This window comes from Tripterygium wilfordii, chromosome 6, assembly GCF_013401445.1.
Source record: "Tripterygium wilfordii isolate XIE 37 chromosome 6, ASM1340144v1, whole genome shotgun sequence".
NCBI lineage: Eukaryota > Viridiplantae > Streptophyta > Magnoliopsida > Celastrales > Celastraceae > Tripterygium > Tripterygium wilfordii.
Genome location: NC_052237.1, coordinates 1,695,173 through 1,712,066, shown reverse-complemented (window position 1 = coordinate 1,712,066; position 16,894 = coordinate 1,695,173). Strand labels below are relative to the sequence as shown.

At 38.1% G+C, this 16,894-nt stretch overlaps 3 protein-coding genes across 3 annotated transcripts; all 3 read right to left on the bottom strand.

The window, feature by feature from the left end:
• Positions 1-3: 3 nt before the first annotated feature.
• On the bottom strand, positions 4-6,230 carry LOC119999469 (triacylglycerol lipase 2-like). The gene is made up of 13 exons (XM_038847048.1): positions 5,785-6,230; positions 5,479-5,551; positions 4,685-4,749; positions 4,380-4,489; positions 3,260-3,369; positions 1,597-1,706; positions 1,377-1,517; positions 1,169-1,283; positions 953-1,062; positions 805-845; positions 632-711; positions 451-546; positions 4-349 (listed from the first exon to the last, which is right to left on the bottom strand). Exons 1-13 carry the CDS (start codon positions 5,899-5,901, stop codon positions 30-32), a joined length of 1,488 nt encoding a protein of 495 aa, XP_038702976.1. The 5' UTR covers positions 5,902-6,230; the 3' UTR covers positions 4-29.
• Positions 6,231-7,939: 1,709 nt separating this feature from the next.
• On the bottom strand, positions 7,940-9,094 carry LOC120001102 (ethylene-responsive transcription factor 3-like). Its single transcript, XM_038849347.1, has one exon. It carries the CDS (start codon positions 8,810-8,812, stop codon positions 8,168-8,170), a length of 645 nt encoding a protein of 214 aa, XP_038705275.1. The 5' UTR covers positions 8,813-9,094; the 3' UTR covers positions 7,940-8,167.
• Positions 9,095-10,567: 1,473 nt separating this feature from the next.
• LOC120001001 (zinc finger CCCH domain-containing protein 3-like) lies at positions 10,568-15,767 on the bottom strand. Its single transcript, XM_038849210.1, has 7 exons — positions 15,374-15,767; positions 14,812-14,981; positions 14,423-14,476; positions 13,603-13,719; positions 13,137-13,448; positions 11,363-11,626; positions 10,568-11,126 (listed from the first exon to the last, which is right to left on the bottom strand). The coding sequence occupies exons 1-7, from the start codon at positions 15,435-15,437 to the stop codon at positions 10,794-10,796; spliced, it is 1,314 nt and encodes a 437-aa protein (XP_038705138.1). The 5' UTR covers positions 15,438-15,767; the 3' UTR covers positions 10,568-10,793.
• Between the last annotated feature and the right edge of the window lie 1,127 nt (positions 15,768-16,894).

Below are 16,894 nucleotides of genomic sequence, written 5' to 3'. Positions count from 1 at the left end.
ACATGTTACAAGTCGAGTACTTAGCAAGCTCAATTTAGCTTAAAGAATGCCATTAAAGGATTGTACACAACTTGATTAGCATTCACACCAAAAACAAAATCTGCGTGGGCGTAATCGGCCCGGAATTGTACCACCATCTTGTCACTCTCATGGTTCTTGAGACTGTCTAACAATACATGCACATCCTTCACATCAGCGAGCATGTCCTTCCCTCCATAGCCGAAGTAGAGAGGAAAGTCATTTGGTATGCTTGTCATGTTGTACAGTGGAGGATTAGGCTGCCCGTAGTGTTCCATGTTCTGATCATCGTTACCATAATCGTACATCGCCACGGTTCCCTTTCTAATCACTATACATAACAGAGAAAAAAAAAAAGAGAAATTAAGTTTGGTCCAAATAACTTCAATATGTTTACCACATTGGTGTTTATATACAGAAGCAATATCATACTTTGTGCAAGGTGGATCATGTTCTTCGTTGCGGTCGATTGAGGTTCATGTTTAAGAAAATTGTTTGTCATAGAAGAGTTCACACAGCAATTTGGACCTATGAACAATGATTGCAGAAGTAAATTAGTAAAAATTTTCCCTATTAAGGTTGTAATAACAAGCATGCAAGCCTGGTAGGGTACCTGTGAAAGATGACATCAAATCACTGCAATTCACCCCTGGTGTCATGCATATATCTTGCATTAGTTTGGCTACAGCCGCACTGTTCACATAAGAAAGTTCATTTATCAGATAAACTGTTCATTATATGATTCATGGCAGAGAATGTGCTATAAGTCGACTTCTCAGTTCTCACCCATCTGGAGCAAATTCGCGAATTCCCAACCAGTACAAGGCCTGCAGTTAAAGCAAAAAAGAGAAGAAAAAATAAAGGTCAGTCGATTGTGTCCGATCAGACTAAGATTTATTATCTGTGATTATGTGGATTGATTTGTTTGTTTTACTTCTCCTATAAATGCTTCAGCAGCAGCTCTTGCAAGCAATGAAGACATCTGTCCTAGGTGAGCGATTGGGCTAAGCAAAGCAGCCGATCTTAACATGTTCAAAGTTTGATCTTGTGAAAACGCGGCCAAAGCAATCAGTGTGCCCTGCAATCCAAATTATTGAATTTATTATCACCAAATCTTAAAGACTAAATGGTGAAACCTAATTGGATGTACTGACCAAGGAATGTCCAACATAGTGAAGTTTCTGCCCTGTCTGATTATACACAAACTGGACTGAAGCTGGAAGATCATAAGCAGCTAATTGGTCCCATGACCAATACCAGTAAGCCTGCAGATATGACAACAACTAGAAAATTCAGAAATCCTTATAGAGGTACGGAATGAATGAAATGAATAGAATAGATAGGTTGAAGAGAAGAACCGGATTGTTAGGAGTAAGCGATGTGTGTCCACGGCTATATTTCGTGCCTCGAGTATTGCCAAGCCAGACATCAAACCCATTATCTGCTAATATGAATGCCAAGGATTCTTGAGGAGAATTTAACACCCATGTACATGCATCCTGTCAGAAGAAAATATCGTCATGATTAGTTTCTTACTTACAAAAATATGTAACAATGTTGTTTTTCTCATTTACAGACCATCAAAAGGCCATGCTGTAGTAGAACTGGTGGCTTGTCAGCTTTCTTACCGGACCGTCCAGCCGGAATATGTTGCATGCTAAGAATATAACCATCCTTTGTTGTTACCTGAAATTCAACACACAAGTTTCAACAACTAAGATTATAAATGAAACTTGGAAAATTCAGCAATGTAGATAGCATGAAGCCATGAACTAAAGTCACAAACTGTGTGTTCATGGCAGCCATAGCCTTGTGACACCACCATTGACTTGCAAATACCATCATTAGCTGCCACAGACTCTCCATCCCGACCAATTAGCGACCTCGACGCAGCTGCCGCTGACACACACAGAAAGATCGCTAGAAATGCAGTAATTGAAATAATGTTAGCCATCAGAACTGATTAAGTTAGTACCAACTGCAACAACTTCTACTCATTCTGCATATTTAAAGGTGAAAAATACACAAATAGGAACAAAACAGAGTTCTAACTTGTAAGAGTTTGTTAATTCGCATTGATTGTTAGAACAAACCCAACTTGCAGGATCCCATTAGTTATATTGGTTTCGTACTTTCGTTTCGTTTATGGCACGGTTTTTGTCATTAATATAACTTTTTCCTGCACAATGTCTCCAATCAAATTCAAAAGTTAAAAACAGACTTGATGGGCATGTGAGGACAGACACCCAAGATAATCTGATCTACTTGGTCAAGTCATCTAATCCAGCCAACAAGATCTTCAACACTAGAAAAGAATTCCTAACACAGAACAGAAAAATGTTTTCAATGGAAATCTGGCACGGCATGCAATCAATCCCAGGCCTAATGGTTAAAAGGTGAAAACCTAAAAAAAAAATCCCAAGTGATCGATAAGAGATAACAATCTCTCGAAAGCATGGCAACTATGGCATGGATTCCCTAAACAGTAAAGAAAGCAGACGGCCATTATTTGATGCCTCTCGAACTTATGCTTGTAAATGTTCCTTAATTAACAAGGTAAAGCAAGAGCATCGATGGGGCACTCGGCGCACTTCCTCCCTTCTGCACAAAAATAAAGACGTTCCCAGAATGTACATAAAAACTTAACAAGTGTTGATGCATGTCACTAATGAAGCAGAATCTTCAATCTGTTTCCACAATGTCCTGGTACCATGTAGGAAAAACCCAATTTTCTTTCAACGTATCAAAAATGCAGGACAAGTCGTGAAATTTCTCACACATGCAAGTAGCTAATAAGCCTAATATAGATTCTCTGTCGGTGCAGATTCCATTCAGAAAAATAAAACAAAACATTGGAAAAATTTTTGGAGAGTTCGCAATCACCTCCAAGCGCAAAGGGAAGTAAAGTAAGAACATTAAGAATTTAGCAGAAACTAAACATGAGGGAAAGATCATTGAGAAAATCCCTTAGAAACAATTAAGAAACATTCAGTACATTACATTCTCTGTGATAAATATATCATTAGTTTCTTTTTTGGTTTTTTATAGGATTTTATAGAAAATAAAAAGGCTACGGGAACAGCTGTTTTGTATCAACAAGACTGATGGGCTTCTCCAGTATTACATGCACTAGGAGCATCCTTCACCACTTTCTCAGATGTTTTTGCTGCACCTTCCGATACTTTAGACCTTGCCAAAGATCTTCTAAGAAGCTGGAACTGCCACCCCTTAGGCTTTATTTTTCCTAATAATTGCCATCTTTTAGGTTTTATTTGCCCCAGCAATTTCATCTGCTCATGTCTGAACTTCCTGTTCGCATACCAACTTCCACCTCGCCATCCCAAGGCATACCTGCATTCCAAAGGGCAATTAACATTTTAAAATGTTTCAATTTGGATTCTCTTTAATTTTTATTTTAAATATGAAGTTTTTTGCTCCTAGAAATACCATAGGTGTATTTGGTGCTACTGCTAAGAATTGCAACTGTAACCATTTCACCAAGAATTGACATTAAATGTCGACTGCCCACCTCTGGCTTTCCAGCAATGCATACTTTTTCTTACCTTCATGGTAATTTTGCTGCTCACCTATTGCATGGTCCTCAATTCAGCCATACATTCCTTTTTCTCTGATTAGTTAGCCACGCACAATGATTGACTAGATTACACAATTGATAAGTATAAATATGGTTTTCCCTGCATGTGGGGGCATAACAAAGACAATGTCCAGCCAAGGGCCTAAGGCTCAACTTATTTACTAAAGGCCAAGCTCCCTCAGGCTCTGGCAAACTTTTTGTGCTTGTAAAGATGTCCTAATAACTGGAGAAAAACAGAAATGTAGTAGTGAAGTAAACATAAGTTTCATTAGGTGCAGGTTTGGCTAGACGTTATGTGTCATAAATAATGCCTACTCTTGATTTAATTAGCTTCAATAATAGCAGCGGTAACAACAACAATAACAATAAACCGTTTCCCCATCAACCTACAATCCAAAACTAAATCAAGGATTACCTTATGATTTCATGCAGAGTTCTGCAATTGTGTGATCTTAACGACTGAGCAATCTTTTGAATTGAATTTTGATCCCATGTTTTTTAGCACTTGTTTTGAGAAAGTATCCACCATTTCTCTTTATTGTTCTTCTTCCTTTCCGTTCTATTCCCAGTAGGCTATATGTAATTTATAGGTCACAATTCAAAATTTCAAAAGTACAGTATACTTGTTGCACAAATCATTTCACCAATAATGCCCCAAAGTTTTTGAAATGATGACTTCAAGTTGTTGGCAATTTAAAGCAATGACTAAATTCAGAAAAGAGAATTTAAAAGTAAAATAAGACCAGATTAACAGCATGAAACAAACCCGATAATCAATGTGGTTCCAGCAGTAGCAATACAAGCAGCAGTACGCGAGCTTCCAGAATCAACAAGCTTTTTGAATTCTGCATGGTCCACGTGTTCATTGCTTTTCAACTGCCAAAAATGAAAGGCAGTACAGTCGATAAAACAAAAAACACCAAAGATATAGCAGATGGAGGAAGAGGCACTACCATGTATAGCTAAATCATCTAAAATACTAGTCACTGGAAAATTATCTAAAATACAAGTGACTACTTGAAGGAAAAAAACATGCAATAGCCATAAGAAAACCCATGTAATAATACTCACAACTTTTTCAATTGATTCAAGCCTTTGATCAACTTTTGTATCATGAAGATGACGTAAGGAATACCCTGCAGAAGCATTCAAGCATATTTACAATTAGGCCTGAATCCTAAGAATTCAATGATGCGTTCAATTATAACAACTTGGAAGAAAAGAACTTACTTATCAAAACAAACCTGCCCTGCAGGCAAACATCAGAATGTTAAGGTAATTCCTAAGAGTAACCAGTACCACTTATTTCTTTTCTTCGGTGACACCAAGTATGTTCCACTCTCACAAATTTATATATTCTCTTTTACATAACTCCGTAAGTAATCATGTAGAGAAGATATAAAGCCATGATTGGAGTACAGGGAGATAAGTAAATAATGAACCTAATTGGGTGTCCAGACAACAGTGCACTAGTAAAATATGTTTAGTAGCCACAGGGCCGTATATTCATTGCAACAAATCAGGTTCCTTCATTCATGACTCCATAAAAATGTCCTCGACAACCTCAAAGCTGTCCATTCCATTTCATTCATTGAACTTCGGGTATAATTTCGATTTTGCCCACAAGCAACAGATTACACGTTCAAGAAAATTTCAAGCTGCATGAGATACCAACTTTACCGAATTCAACCATTAAAACAAATTACTTTTAAGCAATGACCAAATACAAATAGTGAGCCGAGATGATTCACTTTTGTCATTTATTCCCATATTGACATCCATGTCCGATAATTGAAAAAACTTAAGGAAAAGCAAGGTCTATAGAAGATCGAAAAGCAAATGAGGATAAGCTGAAAAGAACTCACCACCCCATGCTGTAGCAACTGATGCTATTGAAGTTCCAACAGTAAAAACCACTCTATGCCTCTCAAATATATCCTAACAAATCAAATATGTATACAAGAATAAGAGAATGCATGGAGAATCAGAATACAGATAACCGCAAAAAAAACCTAGACAACAATCGAAGTTAAGAACCTATCAAATTAATATCCATAAAAGAAAAAATGTAACTCAGAGCCTAGTAAGAAATTAAGCCATTACATATCAAAACCATGGAAGGTATTCAATACCCATTTGCAAAAAATGATCCAAAAGATAGAAAGCAACACCTTGGTTAAGAAGAAAGTATCTTGAATGGCAGCGGCGGATTTGATCGCTCTACTCTTCAACCGCGGCACTGCTAATGAACCCAAAAGAGAGGTTCCTCGACTTCTCAGTCGCTGCATATCGCATTCTACTCTTCACTTGGCAGAATTGACCCAAATCACAGTTTTGGAATTCTATGAATTCACTGCTGAAGAACCACGCAAGAAATTTCTGAGAGAGAGAGAGCTCTCACTTTTCGGCTACGTTTGTCCTGCAGATTTTGGGGGTGCTGTTTGATTGATGTCTTGGGCCCGACAATTTCGGTTTTGGAGGAATCAATTGGGCCATCTTAGCTACTGCCCAAATTATCAAGAACGGCCCATATCTTCAATGAGCCTGCTAACAAGGTTTTGATCTGGCAGCAGTTTTGAATACAGCCAACCCACTTAGGGGGAAAAAAAAGAAGAAGGAAGAAGGAAGCCCAATTAGAACTAGGTCACTGAGTTTGGTTTTAACCTTCGACAGCTGGCTATATTTTTTTTCATATTAAAAATGTTGAATTAGAAAGAATCAAAGAACAATGTCGGGAAATTATGATGAGTATCCCACATCGAAAAAATAGGGCTACCAACTCTAGTTTATAAGGATCCAAGGCACCCTCACCTAGTAAGTCGATTTTCTGGGTTATAGTTCTACCTTGGGCCTTATAAGCCGGTGTGGGTATTCATCATTGGTGCTTTCATTGAGAGAGTCGCGTTTGCGGAGAGGGCTGCCGTCTGAAGGGCGAGCGGAGCAGCCAGGCGAGCGTAACCGCCGTGGACGTCGTCGGCTGTCCAAGGGGGGTGGTTTGATGAGTATCCCACATCGAAAAAATATGGTTGCGAGGCGAGCGTAGCCGCCGTGGACGTCGTCGGCTGTCCAAGGGGGGTGGTTTGATGAGTATCCCACATCGAAAAAATAGGGCTGCGAGCGTAGCCGCCGTGGACGTCGGCTGTCCAAGGGGGGTGGTTTGATGAGTATCCCACATCGAAAAAATAGGGCTACCAACTCTAGTTTATAAGGATCCAAGACACCCTCACCTAGTAAGCCGCGTAGCCGCCGTGGACGTCGGCTGTCCAAGGGGGGTGGTTTGTGGTTTGATGAGTATCCCACATCGAAAAAATAGGGCTACCAACTCTAGTTTATAAGGATCCAAGACACCCTCACCTAGTAAGCCAGTTTTCTGGGTTGTAGTTCTACCTTGGGCCTTATGAGCCGGGGTGGGTATTCATCATATTACTACAGCACCAAAAACCTAGTAAGCCAGTTTTCTGGGTTGTAGTTCTACCTTGGGCCTTATGAGCCGGGGTGGGTATTCATCATATTACTACAGCACCAAAACCCTCTAGGCCTCGCCATTAAACCAAAAAAAAAAACTTCTACAGTTCTACGCCTCACTTGCACCTTTTTAAGAAAACCCACTGCAGCACCCAGTGTGAAACAGTTCATAAAGTAAAATTCAAGTACAATTCCCTTGCGGGTGAATCCAACCATAAGATTGCATAAAACTTCTGAAGATTATGGTGTTCCATAGCAGGAACTGTAATCAACTTGTATTTTTTAGGGTATAAGATATTGGGAAAACTGAAAAGAAAGAAGAGTCGGTCAAAGATTGCTTTGATCCATGCACCTGATGTTGAAGAGTAAAGCTAGGGAAAGGTGCCATTGCCAGGGCATTGGGCTATACATGCGTACAACACCAAACAAGATCATCCCACCCCCCTTCTTCCTCCTCTCATAAACAGAACAGTGGCCATCTTTGTTCACTGGCTTTGAACACCGCAGTTCACAATAGCAAATGCTTAGAGTTGTTTTGTTCTTATACCCAAACACAAAATATATGAAACCCCAATAATAATGCAGGGAAAAAAACAGAACAAGAAACACTAGCTCAGGCTTCCAAAGCAAATCTGCAACAGATCAATCATTCCATATATGTAAAACACCAGACTAACTCTTTGAAGTTTGAACACAAAGAACAAAAACTCCATGATTCCAATGGCAGAAGCCGAACTGTTACTGTTTTTTATGTACACAATAGGTGGATGATATGTATCAGCTATTCAGCTCAGAAGATCACACTCCTTATCAGGCAACAATCTTGTAAATAAGACAGCAACTCCTTTAACCACACAGAGAAGATTAAATCTCGTCATGTTGAAGAAACACCACAGATCACATAACCATGTCGAAATACAGAAAAGTAACCATTATGTAACACATAACAGAAGCACAAAAGTGACAAAAACTCAAATGTTCTTCCTCCACCAAGTACCCAATTATCTTTCTTTAATCATCCTCCAGAGAAAATTAGACATAAAATTAGAATAAAATAGAAAAAATGACCAGTCAATTCAGGGCGACCCATCAGAGGCAGAGAGCAGTAGCTTCTAGATCTTCGCCGCCGAAATCAATGTCGTCTACCGGAGGAGGTAAGTTCAGATCAAATGGCAGGACTTTACCGAAAGACGAGGAAAGCACGTAACAATCATCGGCATCATCAACAACGGAGGATGACGAATCACAGTTGCTGTGACAATCCTCCGGTGAGACCGGCTGTAAGGGTCTCCGGGCGACCTGGGTAACCGAAAGCATCGGATTCGAAACCCTAGGTCCACTAAACGACTCCACAGTCGAACTCATTCCGCTGCTCGTCGGCCTATTAACCTGAACGGCGTCGGAATTGGAATCAGCGATATGTTGGTGATACAGATGAATCTGAGTCTGATTATTCGGCAAAGGAAAGTTAGTCTTCGCCTTCGGTCCGCGTAGAGACCTCGCCGCGGTGTCGTATGCTCGAGCCGCGTCCTCAGCCGAGTCGAACGTACCGAGCCAGACACGTGTCTTCTTCGACGGGTCCCTGATCTCGGCAGCGAATCGGCCCCAGGGCCGCTTCCTAACGCCCCTAAATCTGACTTCCTTGGACCCCATTGTTTGACGCTGTGGCTGCTTCGACAGTATAGTTTCAACCACCGCCGGATCCGCCGCCTTGGCTGTCCTCCCCCTCCGCATGTCTGAACTGGATAAGGAGATTTCGGATTTTCCGGAGATGGTGGGTGGGGAGGAATATGGAGATTTTAGGGTATGGAGACCGCCACCACCACTCCTTTGAAAGAGATTATGTTAACTTTTGTCTCTCAATCATGATTTTGTTCTCTCTTTATTTGTCTGAATTACTGTTTTCTTCTCTTCTCCTCTTCTCCTCCTTGGATTTGCTTTTCTTCTTTTTTCGGGAACCGGTGAGCCCCGTTCTCTGCTTTCTATGATTTAGGCGTGATGCTGGGGATGTGAAAAGACGAAAATGTCATTTTATCTACTGTGAATTGAAACGGGACAAGTTTATGTTCCACAGCCACGACTCTCCATTATCGTTGAATAATTTTATAACTTATAATTTTATTATTTAATAAATTAATAAATTGATATGAATTTGAAATGGTTGTCTAGTAACTCTAGTTAAGTAAATTTTTTTTTTAAAGTAAAGTTGTTTATAAGGCAATGGTATCTCGTATATCTTAATCATTTATTCTATTTTATTATGATTAAAATATAATTCTTTAACAATATATAAATTAAGATGAAGAATTATGATAATATCAATCACATGAGTGGCAGTTTAGTTGGTGATTTTTCCACACTAAACTGTATAGACTTGAAAGGTTATGAGTTTGATTCCACATGTAGGGTTTTAGCCCCACTTATTTTATCATCAGGTAAGAAATTTATGTATGTTAACATAGTTATTATTGTGCAAACGAAGATGATAAACATCTCAACATTTGAGATTTCAGTTATCTCAGCTGTTGGGATTTTCAGTTATCTTAATTGTTGGGATTTCATATGATACATATGAAATCTTATACATACAATTCAACAGTGGAATAATTGAGATATCAGAGGACAATTAGAATAACTGAGAAACTAGCGGTTAGAATCCACATCACAACTATTGTACAAATACCAGGGTATGGGTGTCACATACTCTTTACTTATAGTTGTTTTGTGTCAATGGAGGGTGGATGATGATATCCCATTTTTGTGTTGGGCAGCGTATATAATTTCAGGACACGGTAACATACGTACAGCTCAAGCTTCAACACCTTAATGGCCAGGGCCCCACACCACTGACTGGCTAGCCACTTTCAAGACCAGCCCACAGACACCACTGACTTAATTTCTTTAAAAAAATAATTATTTTAAGCATATATTTGTTCAATAATTATCTATTATTGCATATTAACTTGACAACAAATTGTCTAAAAAGAGTAGGCGATCCTAAGACCTAAAAGGATCGATGAATGCCTAATTATGCCCAACATAAATAGTCATATTGACAGAATTCTCCCCTTCCATTGTGCCTCCATACTCCATCCTAACAATAATTTCCAATTGTTTAATCCTTCTGCACTGCCAGATATTGACAAAAAAAAAAACAAGGAGAAGTCTCGAAATATTGATGTGGAGCTCACATGGTTGCAGTAGACTTGTAGAGGCTGCTGCTCGTGGTTTGGCCGGAAAGGAACATCCTAGTCTGTGACATATAACATGACTGCTTGGTTCACTTAATTATCCGCTCATGTGTGCATTTGAACAATTTTCAACTTTGAATTCTCAAGTTGAAATATGTGAACATTCAGTGGTTATAATGCAAAAATTCCAGTATCACAAGAGAGCAATGGGTTCGCTCAATCAGTCGAACATTTGCATCCAAATTGATAAAAATGAACAAATCCGTGTCGATAAATTGTAGCTAGCATCCAAGAAAAATAACTTTAATGTGTTACAATTTCTTCACCTGTGTTTTATTCATCACAAAAAAAAATGTTCGTCCCTGCCCCAAAATTTTGTTCATTACAATGATTTTGAAAAAAAAATCTACTTTCATTCCAGAAACCACAGGTAAAATGTGAGGCAGGAGGTGCATGTCATAAGAAAATACTCGGTATCAAAAAGCAAGAGTCAATGAGAACAAAATTGAACAACTTCAACTGACTTAATCATGTGAAGGTTCTGACGAAGTCTGTGACAAATGTGGTGGGGAACTACCCTCCTCAGGTGGATCATCTGAATCCTTTGTAACTGAATTATCTTGCTTGTTGCTTGCAGCATTTGGACTTCGAACCCAACTAGGTACCTTTGACGATGGAGAAGTTTCAGACAAATGGGCTGCTTGCATGATTGGATAAGTTGTGAAAGACGGATCAAGTACAGGTAGCTGAGGCAGACTCAAACCATAAGGATATTCCACAAAGGGATGGTCAAATCTGCAACTTGACCCATACTTGCAGAGTCCATACGAACTGTAGGTTGAACATACAGCTCGCCCCTGCATAAGTAAAAACAATGATAAGAATCAAAATTTTCGAAGTAATCAACATCATTCCCAAACAAAATACAAATGCTCTCATAATTGTGTCCATGGTGTTTCGTGATCACATGCAGCATTGTCTTGTATCCTCAGATGAATAATTCAAATTACTTTTAAAGAATATAAATTAATAAGTCAAAGTCAGCAAAAAAAAAATGCATTTCACTGAGTACTAAACATCTCGCAAAACTTACAGGTCTTGAAGGAGGCCCGTAATCAAAATGTGGTTGTGCGATCCTTTCTTTTGGATGATGGTACTTGCAATCAGATCCATACTTGCATGTTCCAGTGCTCATAAAATAGCGACACTCTGGTTGGTCAGGTCTGTCTGGGAAATTATGACTTGGTGTTGATACCATCTGCAGCTGCCCACTGGAACTCAAGTCACCTTGATTTCTAGAGTTGTAAACAATATTGGAAGCAAGAATATTGGTGGAAGATGCAGGACTCAGGTTCCCCTGCTCAAAGAGAATAGCATCAAATGAAAAATAAGATGAACAAAAATAATGTCAACTCTGAAAATCATTTGAAAAACAAAATGCACGAAGAAAGAACCTCACAGTAAGCAAACCCAAAGACAAGTCAAAAGATGTGAAGATAGGTTTTGTGTTTGGATGTACTTCTCTAAGCCCAGTTAAGAAGATGACGCATTATGCATATACAACTAAATGTAAAGATATCAGCTCACAACTTTCGTCACTTCTTCATACCACATTCAGAATGCAAGACAAGATCAATAATTTCTTTCACTTGCTGATTGTATTCATTTTGAAAGAGCACCATATATGTTCAATCAATAGGAAACTCTTAAACATAACATGATGAGAAGACTTTCCCTGCTGTGAGTTGCACATTTCAGCTTGCAGTTATCTATCCACTACGAGATCAACAACCTATTTATTAATGTAAATGTTTATGCATTCGTGTTCACATTTCCCTAACACATTTGATCTCTACACACCCCTAGCACAAATTTCCTAGAAAAGCAAACATTGAGGCTATAAAGTGAGCAATTTCTGAACCAACAAAAAAGTAGCACAGAGAATTCAACTTTTGTGCAATATCTAAGCTGCATAATATAAAAAACCCAAAAATGATTAATATGATGTTTGTTTGAAATTATTATTACTTCTAAGCTGGCATTCATCCTCAAGGGAATACATTATGGGTTTAAATCCTACAGCCTGATTAGATCACCACTCCCAAACATCAATGCATGCAGGATAACAATGTTACAAGACATTCAAAGGTCAAACTCCTACCAGAGTAAAATAGCATGTATAGTAAAGCAGAAACAGAACACGCTTTAGACCCATATATAAACAGACTATACAATCAACTTTGCAAAAGTAAACCAATAAACATTCTAGTATTTGGGTGAAATGGTGTACAATTTGTTCACAGATAGCTTACAAGGAAAATAAACTACACTTACAATCATATTGCACGAACTTCATTTCTTTTCCCAAAAATAAGATAATGATCTCCAACAATCCACACAAGGTACGGTTGAAATTCATCCACCAAGGTTCTAGATTTTATTAATAATCCTTCTTAATCCTTGTTTGCCCTTTACATCATCCTACATAGTAAAGTTGCCAGATACATGTACAACAGAGGTGATCATAACAACAGCAGGGTCCTCTAAGAGTTTTTCCATTACGCAGTCAATAAAACTAGATAAAAGGTGTAATGATAAAAAATTAGAAGATTTACTTAAATAACTATAAGTACAGACATGGATCACAAAAATTTTAAAACTGAATCTTTCCATATCTATATCAAAGTAAGAAAGGGAAGTATCTAGTAGAGGTTGAAAAAACCATTTATTATCCAGCGGACCAGCTCAGAAACAGCCAAAATGCAACAACAAACAATTTGCAAAGAAGAATCTTCGATATCAAGATGCCAAGTTCAACAAATAATAGCAACGTCGATAGTATCCAGCTCAAAAGGACATGTACTCACCACATAAGTATTCCAGCCTTGACCAGTTACAATGCTTTGAGAAGGAGAAAAAACAACAGGAACATAGGTTTGAGGACCTTGTAAACGTGGACCAGACATATATGGAGCTCTTGGTAATGACCAAGTTGGAGGACCACCCAAGTAAGGGGGGGCTGCTGAGGGAATGGCTGATGGTCCTGTAGAAACAAAGGCAGCAGGTCCAGCAACTGGATAGCTAGTTCCAAGAGATGCAGGCTGGGGATGGTGGAACTTGCACGCAACTCCAAATTTACAGGATCCAGTCCGCATGTAATAAGGGCATGACTTCTCATCCTGGCACAAAATCATGTATAAACAAAGACTTTACATTTTGTTCCCTAAGAAATCTACACCCGTATAAAATGAAAATTAGAAATTTATTGATCAACCTAGATCAAGTGGAGAAGTATTCACAGATAAAGGATGAGGATGTCAAAAGAAGTAAAACCTGCCGCATGGGAAGTCCAAGAATGTTGAACAATACAGGTCCCGCCCCATTTCTGTCCCTTGGGTGATGATATTTACATGTTGATCCATATTTGCAGGTCCCTGTCTTTAGAAAATACTGCAAGGCATATTTGGAAGCAGATAATCGTAAATGCACCAGAAGGCAACATAACTAGTATTACAGATGAATGATTTACAAGCCTCATATTATTCTCATCAAGTCAAAGGATTTCAAACAAGCATATACCACGGATAGCCAAGTTACAAAGTTTACTTTTCTGTCTGAAACACATAATATCTTTCTAGTTCTCTATAAATTAATTTTACAAGTTTCCAGGGAAAAGTTTTTACAGTACATATACCAGCCGAGTATAAACTGACACAATATCACTTACAGAAAACAACCAAATATTCCATCTTCCTGAATCAGAAACTTAGTCATTGTAATCGATAAAACAATCGATATTATTAAAATTCTGACAGTCATATTCAGTGGTGAAGGAGAAGGGGAAAAAATATCTAAAATGCAGGGGAAAAGAAAATAAAACTAAATGGCACAAATAAACTCTCTTTCCAACAACCTCTTCAAGTAGACGGTAGTCAGAGCAATTTCAATTGAACTACCTTTTATTAAACTTTCGGAAAGAATCTATTATATTGACAGTTTGGACTTTTAAGCAAAAAACTTCTTATAACTCAAACAAGCCATTATATAAGCAATGAATATCTCCTCTGTGCCAAATGAAAAAAAGAAAAGGCAAACAATAAGTTATGTGGAAAAGAAAAAAACCGCAGCAGTTTAAACCAGGGAGAAACAATACCCCACAGTCAGGTTGCCCAAATCTTTCTGGGAGTTCTTCTTTAACCTGATCACCCTGCATGAATAGTGACGGGATCAGAACCCACCAAAAGCATATGCTACAACACAAAATACAATGCAAAACCATGGATGAATAACATCAAAACGCAAGAGAAAATTGCTCATCAACAAACACAATTCACATCTTTGATAACTAAACTTCATAATAGAAAGGAACGCCTAAATTTCACATAAGGGTCACCGTATAATGTACGATCTTATTAATAATGAAAAACTAAATTACCTGTATAGAATCAGGAAAACTATTGAAACCACTCGCTTCCCTAAAGGAAAACTAAGCGTGGTCGCCCTAAAAAGTAAGACCTTACTCATAGAGAAAAACTACATTACCTGTGTAGCATCAGAAGGATGATTGAAGCGGCAATTGCTTCCATAACCACACATCCCAGTCCTTAAATAATGCAAGCAATCTGGTTCACCAGGGCGATCCGGATAGGGCCTTGATTGAACCAGGCCACCAGGCTCTTGACTATCATTAACTTTCAACCGCCTTATCGCTTCTATGTAGCACAAAAGAAGCCCAGATCATCAAATTAGAACCCCTCAGAGGCATACATCCATGATCAAAGCTATCAAAAGCACAAACACATACCAGGAAACTAGAAGAAAGAGCCAAACACTTAACTTAATCAATTTCCAATTATTTAACATATTCAAGCAAAAAGGGCAATTTTAAATTATAATTAAAAACCTAACTTTTCAGATTGTCAATTTTATTGCATCAAATATAGTTTTGAAAACCCAGATGGAAACTTCTTACTATAAGTACACATATAAAGTGACATCTACCAAACAATACCACAAATTAAGCAATTTGACACCAAGTATATATCAGAAATTCTTTAAGATCTCTATGCCTTCAAGTTTCAACGGGAAAAATTGAACGCAGTACCTTCTATGCCATCAGCCGATTGATTTGATACGGCATTACTCTTAACCTGCCGATTATCAGGCATTGGTGGCACGGAAATTGTATAAGATCCTTAACACAGTTACAACTTACTATCAACAATCAAAAACCTAAACACAATACTCGATCCTCTCTGAACAATCAAACGCAATAAACACGATCAAACATATGCAATAAGAGCAATAAATAAGTTCTTCATCGTAAGCGAGCTGTGAAACGATCGAAGGTTGTGTGTATTGAATAAGGAAATGTGAGAGAGGGAAAGGTTTCGGAATCGCAAAAGAGAAATCTCCAAAAAATATTCGGACTCGAAAAATTCCCCTTTTTTAGTATTTGTTTTCTTCTCTCTCTTTTCTTCTCTTTTTCTGGTTCTCTGTGTGAAATTTTCGGATCTCCTCGCCTGAATGGGAAACTGAAGCTGCCCAAAAAATTGAGTTGTTTAGTGAAATTCCTACATCGCCCCTAATAGCGTGAACAGTTACAGTAACGTACGGATATAAAACTGTTCTGTAAGACTGTAAGAGTGACATAAGGGCATGGGCTTTTCATGTTTACTTCAAGTCTTTAACTACTTCCTTAATTAATGCAATCATATATATATATATATACACACAAGGTTTTGTATCTCATGAGCATTATAAATTGTTTCCATGATTATTGTTTAATAGGGATTTTTTCCTTTTTTTGTATCGTGAAAATCTTTTTAAAGCCGAGCCTTTTGGACCCATTGCGACTGAGTAAACTCAAGAACTCGTGCATCGCCCCATTGAAAATTTTCTTAACAGGATTATTATAAGTCGTTGACGTTTTATCAAATGGTGTGATCCAAAGTATTTGTGAGAGATTTCAATCCTATGTCCCATAAATTTACATAGAATTTCAAGAATCAATTGGGTCAACCCTCCGATTTACTAAAATCTTCTATATTTATGTTATTGTTATCATTAATATTTTGCAGCTTTACCAAAATTTACTATTATGAACACTTAATTTACTACGAAAGGAGAACTTGGTATTAATTATAATGGTCAAGGGTATTTACGTCGTTATGGGCACAGAAACAAGGCGTGAAAACCACGGTATGTAATTTCATTCCTCAAAAAATCGCAAATAAAAAGTATTATTTAACAAAATCGTCACCGTCAAAGAACCCAACTTAGGGGGCGGTGGCAAGATGTGGGCCATTGGTTTTAATTCCAAGTGGGGCCCGTTTCAAACACCCAAATACCTTCCTTCATGAATGACTCTTATATAGTAGTAGCCTCAATTTACAAATCATTAGGTCTGCTTGGGCCTTTTTGTAATTTCGACAAAAGGTAAGGCGCGAAATCACTAAAGAAATATCTGCATTTTCTTCGTAATTTCGTTTTTATTTTATGTTTTCGTAGATGTTTAGGTAGAGATTCGAGGAATCTCCGCCATTGGATTCGCAAGCCTTATTAATTTTGGGCTCCCGTATTTCATCTATTGGGACCCACAAATCAAGGACAGTGAAAGAAAAGA

What these genes read in the sequence shown, in the direction of transcription:
- LOC120001102 (XM_038849347.1), bottom strand. Translation starts at nt 8,812, where the DNA reads ATGCGGAGGGGGAGGACAGCCAAGGCGGCGGATCCGGCGGTGGTTGAA.
- LOC119999469 (XM_038847048.1), bottom strand. Translation starts at nt 5,901, where the DNA reads ATGCAGCGACTGAGAAGTCGAGGAACCTCTCTTTTGGGTTCATTAGCA. An exon ending in TTGAATCAATTGAAAAAGTT is followed by an intron (nt 4,490 to 4,684) that starts GTGAGTATTATT and finishes CATTTTTGGCAG; the next exon opens with TTGAAAAGCAATGAACACGT. An exon ending in CGCTTACTCCTAACAATCCG is followed by an intron (nt 1,284 to 1,376) that starts GTTCTTCTCTTC and finishes TCATATCTGCAG; the next exon opens with GCTTACTGGTATTGGTCATG.
- LOC120001001 (XM_038849210.1), bottom strand. Translation starts at nt 15,437, where the DNA reads ATGCCTGATAATCGGCAGGTTAAGAGTAATGCCGTATCAAATCAATCG. An exon ending in ATCGGCTGATGGCATAGAAG is followed by an intron (nt 14,982 to 15,373) that starts GTACTGCGTTCA and finishes TGTGCTACATAG; the next exon opens with AAGCGATAAGGCGGTTGAAA. An exon ending in TTGGGCAACCTGACTGTGGG is followed by an intron (nt 13,720 to 14,422) that starts GTATTGTTTCTC and finishes TATGCCTTGCAG; the next exon opens with TATTTTCTAAAGACAGGGAC.